Source organism: Vicia villosa, linkage group LG5 (genome assembly GCF_029867415.1).
Source record: "Vicia villosa cultivar HV-30 ecotype Madison, WI linkage group LG5, Vvil1.0, whole genome shotgun sequence".
Taxonomy (NCBI): Eukaryota; Viridiplantae; Streptophyta; class Magnoliopsida; order Fabales; family Fabaceae; genus Vicia; species Vicia villosa.
In genome coordinates, this window is record NC_081184.1 from 27,267,666 (window position 1) to 27,278,352 (window position 10,687).

Here is a 10,687-nt window from a genome sequence, read left to right on the forward strand (position 1 = left end):
AGCCACCAAATTATTATTATTATTATTATTATTATTATTATTATTATTATTATTATTATTATTATTATTATTATTATTATTATTAGTGTTAGTATTATTATTAGTATTATTATTATTATTATTATTATTATTAGTATTAGTATTATTATTATTTTTTTGAAATAAAAGCTTTATATTTCAAAATGAAAGAATTTACAAACAGGATTGACCCTTAGCCAATGCCAAAAATCCTATCAATGATTACATAAGTAATATAACAATCTTGCTCCTATAGATGGTGTACTTCCATCCTCTATAAACAACAGCATCTATAATATTTTTAACTACTCTATCACTATCTATGGTATAAGTGTCTCTATGAAAGATGTAGTAATTTCTTTGTGTCCATATAGCATGAATGGTTTCAGCTGCCAAGGCTTTGAACATGCCTTTCCTCCATCCCTTACCATGAGTCCAAGAATTAATCCAATTGAGGTTGAAAAGTTTAGCATTGATTTGCATCCAGTGGCATATAGCTTCCCAAATAACAGTGGCATACTTACAGGTGAATATAGTATGATCAATAGACTCCACATCGTGTCCACATAGTTCACATTTAGTATCCTTCAGTAGCCCTAGTTTGTAGAGTCTCTCCTTTGTTGCCAAACGACCGTGGTAGCAAAGCCAAAGCGTGATTTTGGCACGGGGTCTGGCGATGTTATGGCACATTAAGTGGTGCCAACTGATACCAGGGGTTGAGTCTTGAATAAGGCAGTGATAGATTCTGGTCATGGAGAAATTCTTGCTTCTAATCATACTGTCCCAGTTTTGTCTAATAGCTGCAATATCCTCTTTCCTTTTCATGATATTTTTCAGAATCCAAGTACAATTATCCTTTGTTTGTGTGTTCAAAGGTTCCTGCCCCTTGAGGTAATAGCAATGGACCCACTTAACCCAAAGGTTATCCACTTTCAAACAGATATTCCACAGGCATTTTATGAGGGCTACCCTGTTCCAAATTGCAAGATTGAATATATCCAAGCCTCCCATTTTCACTGGTTTACATACCTTCTCCCAAGCCACAGGGCTTTTCTTCTGACCACCCCAAATGAATGCCCTGCATATAGCATTAATCTTGTGCAAGACAGCTTTAGGAAGAGGGAAGCATGCCATCCAATAATGAGCTATAGCAAAACAAACAGATTTGACAAGAAGGATTTTTCCAGCACTACTGAGAAGTTTAGAGGACTAGTGCCGTATCCTACTAACAATTCTATCAATAATGGGCATATAGTGGTTAATAGTAAGTTTTCTGCTGGCAAGAGGGATGCCAAGGTATCGGATAGGAAGTTGCCCCCTATCAAACTCAGTAGCAGCTTGAGCACTCTGCACAGTTTGCTCATCCATACCACTACAGAAAAGTTTACACTTTCTAGGGTTTACAATAAGGCCAGTAGAGTCAGAGAATTGATTAAAGGTTTTAAGGATGAGATTGATGGAAACATGATCTCCTCTACTGAAGAGAAGAATATCATCAGCAAATGACAAATGGGTGATGTCCAGCTTCTTGCACTTGCTATGGTGATGAAATTCAGAATTCTACGGCATCAAATTCATCTTCCTATTAAGATATTCCATCATGAGGATGAAGAGCAATGGAGAGATGGGGTCTCCTTGCCTTATTCCTCTCTTGGCCTGTAAATCTTCAATGAAATTGCCATTGACATTGAATTTGTAACTGACAGTACTAACAGTTTTTAGGATCCAGTCAATGAATTTGGGAGGGATACCTATTTCTCTTAGCACACACTCCAAAGCTGTCCAATCCACCATGTCATAGGCTTTTTGGAGGTCCAACTGCATCATACATCTTGGTGTTCCTCTTTTTATGTTATACCCTTTCATGAGCTCAAAGGCAAGTAGAATGTGGTTGTGGATGACTTGGCCAGGAATGAAAGTTGCTTGACTTTGGTGGACAATGTCTTTGAGGATAGGACTCAACCTGTTTGTCATAATCTTGGACAGAATTTTATAAAAGGTAGTACAAACTGCAATAGGTCTATACTCCTTCATGGCTATGGGATTTTCAGTCTTGGGCACAAGAGTAACCAGGGTACTGTTGAAAGCCTTGAACAGTTTTCCTTTGTCAAAGAATTCATCGACAGCAGCTATAACATCATGTTTTATTATGTACCAGCTGGATTTAAAAAACTTGGCTCCATATCCATCCATGCCTGGGGCTTTTAGATCTCCAAGGCTCTTTAAGGCTTTCAGAATTTCCTCCTCTGTAACTTTAGCAATTAAAGCATCTCCTTGAGCATAAGTGACTTGAGGACCAAGTCTCATAGCTTGGATATCAACTTGCTTTGTACAGGCTCCTTTTTTCCCCATCAGGTTTCCATAGAAATGCATGACCTCTCTCTGCAGATCGTGTTGGTCAGTGATAATGGTGCCATCATCCTTATGCAGCATGCTAATATTTTTGTTCAAATTCTTCTTCTTCAGGGTAGCATAGTAATAAGCTGTATTCTCATCTCCCAACCTTAACCAGTCTACTTTTGTTTTTTGAATAAGGGTTTTCTCTTCAAGATTATTCAGGTGGATTACTTGTTCAGTACACTCCTTATCACGAGTAATACAAGTACCACTTAATCTATCATTGCTAAGGTCAAGGTGAACCTGCTCAAGATTAAGTCTAGCCTGAGTAATTTGATTCTTCAGCCCATTCAGAGGTTTACTAAGTTTGGTAAGAGCAGGTTTCAGCCTCTGCAGTTTATTCCAAAGAATATACATAGGTGAGCCACTGATAGGTATGTTCCAATTCTCTCTAACAGTCTCCTCATACCCTACAAATTCAGTAATACAATTTAAGAACTGGAAACGTTTATAGCATCTCTTCTTGGCCACTTTTGGGATGACATGGAGTAAAGCATGGTCTGAAACTCCTGGAGATAGGTGGGCAAGAGTCAGGTCCATGAAATCATTAAACCAGGCAGTATTGCATAGCATTCTATCAATTATTGAGTGTATGGTATCATCAGCATGTCTATTGCACCAAGTATAGTATTCACCAATACTATCCATTTCACTTAGGTCAGCTTCCTGCATCATGTCCTGCATATCCTTATACTCATATTCCATAACCATTCTGCCCCCAATTCTGTCTTGAGCTTGAGCCACATTGTTGTAATCACCAATAGCACACCAGGGAGCATGTTGAGTAGGTTTAAGGTGAAGAATGTCTTTCCAGAGTTTCTTCCTCTTCTCTAGTTGATTAAGACCATATACTGCAGTGAGCCAATACATGAATACACCCTGGCAATTATGAACAGCACAATGGATAAATTGTTCAGAGGAAGAGATCTCTTTGAGGTCCACAGTTCTACTATCCCAAGTGATCCAAATTCTGCCATTGTTGTGGTGCTTGTAGTTATCAATGTAGTTGTCATATAACTTCAACTTATCTCTAATGTTACTAGCTTTAGTACTTTTAACCCGAGTCTCAATAAGAATCACAATGCCTGGTTTCAAATTCTGAAGACGGAAACTAATCTCCTTAAGCTTACCAGGCTTATTTAGTCCCCTAACATTCCAAGCTATCAACATGGTCCCCTATCTAAGGTCACTATGAGGTCATTCAAAACCTCAAGTGCCTCAAAGCCATTTACACAGTTTATACTAGGAGTTTGATCTGTCAGAATTTGTTTACCAATGTCTTTTGTTGTTGGAATTTGTGTCCAGCTTCCCTCAGATTCATCAGTGATCCCCTCTTGTTGTTTCTCTTCCGCTGCCTTTTCTTGCTTCTTTTCCTCAGTCATAGTCACAGTTTCAGGTGGTTTAGCCTTAGGTTTCCATTATTTCGTGATCTCAGCTTTACATTGATGTCCAACACGTTGGCACTTGGTGCAGAATGGAGGCTTCCATTCGTACTCAATCTTCTGCATAAGTTTCCTTCCTTCACAATCTTTGATGGCTAACTCTTTTGTCAGGTCCTTTGTAACATCAACCTTTACAAGGATTCTGGCGTGCATTCGTCTGTGACTAGAGGAACACCTATGGCACTCCCAATCTTGCTCAATCTGTTTGCTCCCCATAGGTGTAATGGTAATTGCGGTAGTGTGATCCATAGTGGCAAGGTATGTAGCATATCACGCTTCAGGTTGAAATCTGGTCGCCATTCTTTCAGCATCAAAGGAATGTTTCGGATTGAGTACGGACCTTTCATGAGTATTGCATCCATGTCATCATGAGAGTTGAATCGAAGGATGAAATATCCATCATCGTGGTAGTACATTTATGGAAATTTCACAAAATTCCAACTCTTCATCATGAAGCTTTTCACCGTGTGCATACTAAGGTATTCACCCATAGCATACATAACAAGTGCAGTTTCCTAGTATCGAACTTCATCGGCAATGTCTTCTTCATCAATTTCAATTTCCACTGTTCCATTAGACATACTCGGGGTAACGTAGTGCATCGATAATCCTTTCGCCGGATTGCGATTCTCCGATAGTACATCCACCCATAGCTTGCGATCTTCATCCTTTTGTGTGTTATCTTCTTTCTTCTTCACAATTAGGGTTTCCTCAAGTTTATCCCCAATTGCATCTTTCTGCGTGGTAGTGTCCTTAGCGTCCACAAGAACTTCATCAGGTTGAGTCGGAGTCCCCTTCACCGATGACGCCGGTGACGGAGGTGAGCTCGACAGCGGCGGTTATACCATACGTGGTGGCCTTCCCCGTCCCGTTTCGCTTTCGCTCCCATTGCTCCAATCTTAATATCAAATAATTTCAATCTTATTATTATTATTATCATTATCATCATCATTATTATTATTATTATTATTATTATTATTATTATTATTATTATTATTATTATTATTATTATTATTATTATTATTATTATTATTATTATTATTATTACTTAGTTCCTTTTTAACTTCTTTTTTAAATGTTACTTTTAACCAAAAAAAAACTTTATATTCATTTTAACTTTTAATTTAAAATTGAAATTATGTTAAAATTACTGTTAATTATTTAGTAATGGGAAACAAAAAAGTCAAATAAATTAAAAAAACGTTAAGAGTATTATAGGCAAAAAAATTCATTATTATATAAAGTTAAAAAATAATACTTAAAATATTTTAATAAGTTTAAAGATTTCTTCTAAATCGTAGTCTTATATTTTCTTTTAATCTAACGATTTTAATTGATAATTTAAATTTTTTAGTTGGAAAAATATTTAAAAAAATAATTATATAGATAAAATAAAAATCTTTTAAATTATATAATATTTGATTTAGTAGATTTTCGAGACAAAATTAAAATCCAATATGATAACTTTTATTTTATTTTAATGTTTTATTATTAAAATAATATTAATTTAAAATGTCAATTCTATAAAAAATTAGACTTTAAAAATGATTTTTAAATTCATGAAGCAAACGAGTTGAACATTACGAGATGAATCTAAATAGTCAAACCGAGTTGTTCGTGAACTTATAACAAGTCGAGTTTGAACTTAAAAAAATTTCGTGTTGAACTCGATCCGAGATTTGAGTTGAACCAATTCTTAAAGAGTCGAGTCAAGCTGAAGCGTGTTCGACTTGACTCGACTCATTTCTATCCCCATTCTAATGACAAAACAACAACCTTATTAATAAATCAAATGCAAAAAATAGAAATTATTAATTTCCTTTCGCCATTGTTAAATTATTGTAAGTTGGAGTGGCAAAACAGGTAGTGGCCGGCCCATCAAGCTGTTACGCGCACCCACCAAAACATTGACAGGTTGGGTTAATATTTTGGGTCTGCCGCACACCAAAGCCCACCCTACAAAAGATCGCCGCCCGCCAAAGCTTGTCCCGCAAAAACTCGCCTCACCTATTCGTACAGCCCGTCCCCCCTTAAGCTCACCTTTTTTAGTTAATCGTAGTAATTTCAATTCTTATTGATTTTAATTTATACATTTATTTGTGAATATATGCAATTTTTTTTTTAAATAAAATTTGTTGAAAAGATGTTTTATAAAAAGTTTTTCTAAAAAATAAGCGAAAAATTTAGTTGAAATGTAAAAAAGGTCTATTAATCTATTAAAAAAAAATAGTCGGGCTTGCTCGCCGCCCGCCAAACCAACACCTTGGCGCGACGGACATGATTTTTATGTCCCTTTTCATTTGGCGGACTTGCTTACCGCTTTTTTTTTTCGGACTTAAGACGAGGCGGAATGGACGATCCATTTTGGCATTGTTAATAATTGTAATTGCATTGCTTTTGAATCTTCCAAACTTCTACTCTCAATTATATGGATGTTGTATATTCCAGAGCATGCTTGGACCAAAGACTATTTTATGCTTAATTCTCCAATTAAGAATTAAAAAACCATTATTATCCAATATAGTGACCATTAATTAAAATATCATTAAAGGCTAATTTAATTTGATTTTATATTATATTTTTTAATTTTAAAAATTTTTAAAAATAAAACTTGTTTGATAGTTTAATTTTACAAATTTAATTTTAAAAATTATTCTCAATCTAATAGTGTATTTGTTTTAAGTTTAGAAATAATATTTTCAGAAATACAAAATAATAAATGAGTATACTCATGTTTGTTATCAAATTAAAAATAATTATTCCTAGATATAAAAATTTCAAGGAAAAATATAATTTCTTATAATTTTTCATATTCCCATGAAATTATTGCCATGTAAAAGAATGAGAATATAGATTTCAATGAAATTTTATAAAAAAATTAATTAAAACCATTAATTTTTTTAGAAATATCAAAATATTTGTCATACAATTTTTCAAAATAATTCTTTGGAATAAATTTTCTATATTTATTTTCTCTGATATATAATTTCGAAGAATAAATTATGATTATGTGAAACAAACACCCCTAAGAGTTATAAAAATAAAAATAAAAACTTAAAATCATTTTTAGAGATTTTGAAAATTGAGGAGAGGAAAAAAAATACATATTTCATTAAAGACAAATATGATAGTATTATACAACTTTAAAATAACTTTTAAAATTATGATAACATTTTTTTCAAAACTTTTTTTAAAAATTAACTTACAAAATAACTTTCAAAACCTAAAACTCATATTTTGTGGATTCAAATTAGAACTTTACATTTAATAAATTTATGATTAATTTAAAATTATTTTACTTCAATGATGATCATGAATAAGTAAGATAAATTTGATCCACCAATTTATATTATTTTATGAGAAAAAAGATATACATTGACCGTGTAAAATAATTTTCACTGTTAACTAGTCACGACAATGTTAATTGTCAAGTCACACTGTTAATTTTAAAAAAAGCTATGTGATATGGCTGATTGATGAATCTTAATTGGATGACAGCATAAAATTATTTTACACTATCAATGCTACCTTTAGGCTATGTTTGGGAGTTTGAAAGGGAATGAGAGACACTACAAAAAAAAAAGTTCATTAGTGACGTGAAAATCACACCACAAAGTGAAAAATACATCACAAACCAAAATTTGCGACGTGAAAAATTATGCCGAGACAAGGTGACAACTCAGTAGTGACGTGCTAAACTTGGACTAGATATTCATACATCTCGAGTCAGAGTAGGCGTAACAGGTTTTGTGCAGAAAGAGAATCTTCAGTTGCGACGTAATTTTCATGTCACTAACTAATGACATGTAAATCACGTCACTAATATTTTTTTTTTAAATTTAAATCAAATTAATATATATATTAAATTAAATTAATCCAATATAATAATACCCTCATTCAAAAATAGTATCCGACTTTTAGCATGCCTCAGTAGCAACATATTTGATAGTAGCAAAAGATGGAGTGCACCGGAAGCATTGATTTTTCCAATCACAAGTGGAGTACATACAAACATAAACTCTAAATTACTATAAAATAAATACATACATGATTCACCACTGTGTTATGAACCATAACCCCCCATTCATTTTGATTTGCGGAGAAAAACCTTCCCCCACTTCATGAAACTAACAACAACAACCTCATAGATAAATCAAACTGTATATAACATGAGACATCAGTGCTAATTATATATTATTAACAAGATAAAACCCAACAACAAAAACAACAACAGAGACACAGTATAAAAAATTTTCAACAGCAGACCCTATAATCTTGTAATTGAACCAATTACAATAGCATAACATAAAACAATATTATTGATGTATGATTATCTTTAAAAGACTTGGAGCATGAGCTGATGTAGAGGAATGCATCTGTGGGTTGCTCTCCTTTGAGTAACTATTATCATTTCTATTGGATAATTCTAACAAATCTTCTATTGATTCCTTATTAATTTGAGGATTGCATGTCTTAAAAGAATTTTGCAATTTATCATTCTTATCTTCAAAATCATGCCCCAATGTAGATATTTCTTCATGGTGTACTTTTTTCAAAGCATTGATCTCCGAGTTTATGTATTCAATAAAGAATTAGTAAAGGTAAAGGGTTAATTAGCCTTTAATGTTTTAAAAAAGGTAAAGTTATTAATTTTATGTATCACTCTCAAAGTAGTTACAGAATAAAAGTTAAAGAGAATGATATGAAAATAAACTCACCTTTCCACGAGGTGAAACTAATGGCTGAAGTGATATGATACAGTCCCATATATTCTCTTTTGGAACCTGCATGTCCGTACATTATTAATGTGGCATAACATTCACTCATATTGAAAAGAAAAATTCTCATTATTATCATTGAAAGGGATTAATACCCTATTTATATACATATAATCAGGGATTACCGTTAAAGCTATTGAGGTCTTTTTGGAATAGAGTTTTTTCTTGGCTGGATTTAGACATTATTTCTGGCGTCGATTGTTGTGACAATCTCAACTCTTGCATAAGCGTCCTGTCGGGGAAGATGTCTTGTGGTAGAGGGGCGGCTATCTGGTTGACTGTCTGCTGGTGTATCTGGAAGACTAGGAACGATGTGATATTTAATAATGCCAAGTTAGATACCGAGGAGCCTTTTTATCTCATGTTGTGGTATTCTTGGTGGTGGCTTGCATTTCTTGCTGAGGATAAGCTGACATGTAATTTTTACGAGTGGTTTAAAAACCCTTTTGTGCGCATTTGATTGTTCGTAGGCTGGTGTATTATCTTAGTCGATTTTCTCTTGTAAGGGTTTGAGTACCCCTAGTACTCAACTTATATTACATGAGTTGCTTATGAAAAAAAATAATAGAAATTATATTAAAAGCTATTCTATAGTACAGTTATGTAAGACACCCCACAAGTTGGACTATGGAGATTTAGTAGTCCAAGCTTGGAAATGTGTAATTCAAAAGGTGGTTTGTAAAGAGGCTTTGTCAAAAAATTTGTAAGTTGACATCTTGTGTGATTGGGAAGAGTTTGATGAGACTAGAATCAATCTTCTCGCGAGTTACGTGACAATCGATTTCGATGTGCTTTGAACGCTCATGGAAGGAAGGGTTATGAGCAAAGGTAGATGGCATAATTGTCGTCACAATAAACTGAAGTTGGTTGGGTGAAAGGTTGGTACATGTCCTTGAATAAGTAATGGAGCCATTGTATTTCACAAGTTAGGCTAGTTAAAGCGCGGTATTCTACTTTGGAACTGCTCCTAGAGAATGTGTTTTGCTTTTTGGATTTCCATGAAATGAGGGATGGGCATAAAAAAACAGCATAACCTGAGACAGATCTACGAGAAACAAAGCATGTTGCCCAATCTGAATCTGCAAAATCGGAAAAAATTAAATCAGCAGTAGCAGAATAAAACAAACTAGTAGCAAGAGCATTCTTTAAATACTGTAATACATGTATGGCAACTTTAAAATGAACAGTCCTAGGTTTGGAAATGTACTAGCTAATTGTTGCACGACAAATGAAATGTTGGGTCTTGTGGTGGTTAAATACAAGAGCCTTCCGATAAGTCTACGGTATTGTGAGTCATCCTCATAGAGAGGGGAATCCTCACAATCCAGCTTAAGGTAAGGATCATAGGTAGTTTTAGAAGGCTTGGTAGCAATTTGACCAGTTTCTTCATACGTATATTTTCTTTGATTAATCAAGTTGACCAGTTTCTTAAAACAGTTATGAAGATAATTTTTAACATATTGAATTTCTGAAAAATTATTTCCAGCCAAGACAACACATCAACATAAATAATTAAAACAGTGAAAGAGAATTATTTAGTTTAGTGAAGAGAGAATAGTCAGTAGTAGAATGTTTATAGCCAATAGAAAGTAAGGAATCTGAAAGTTTAGCATACCATTGTCTTTTAGCTTGTTTTAGACCATAAATGGACTTTCGAAGCTTGCAGACTTTGGTGTTATTAGATGTAGAATAAGGCAAAATTAAATCCTTAGGAAGAGTCATGTAAAATTCTTCGTGTAAATCACCATGTAAAAAAGCATTATTAACATCTAATTGCTCTAAAAACAAACCTTTTATAGAAGCTAAAGCAAGGACATATCTTACTGTAGTGAGCTTGACAACTAGAGAAAAAGTGTCAAAATAGTCTATACTTTCGACTTGAGTATGACCTTGAGCAACCAGCAGAGCCTTATAGCGCCAAATTTCTTGTTGTTGTCGTTGAAATTTGTATGCAACATTTAAAAAATATAGCCTTTTATTATGAATACTGCAACAATTTAAAACTGTAACCACAAACATTTAAGGGGACATTTATCAGTCATTGTCAAAGAC

The 10,687-nt window shown here is 33.7% G+C and overlaps 1 protein-coding gene across 1 annotated transcript; it reads right to left on the reverse strand.

Moving 5' to 3' along the window:
• Window positions 1-240: 240 nt before the first annotated feature.
• Window positions 241-843, reverse strand: LOC131604414 (uncharacterized). Its single transcript, XM_058876856.1, has one exon. It carries the CDS (start codon window positions 841-843, stop codon window positions 241-243), a length of 603 nt encoding a protein of 200 aa, XP_058732839.1.
• Window positions 844-10,687: the final 9,844 nt, after the last annotated feature.

Bases quoted from the DNA above. Each gene is read 5' to 3' on its own strand.
- LOC131604414 (XM_058876856.1), bottom strand. From the start codon at position 843: ATGAAAAGGAAAGAGGATATTGCAGCTATTAGACAAAACTGGGACAGT.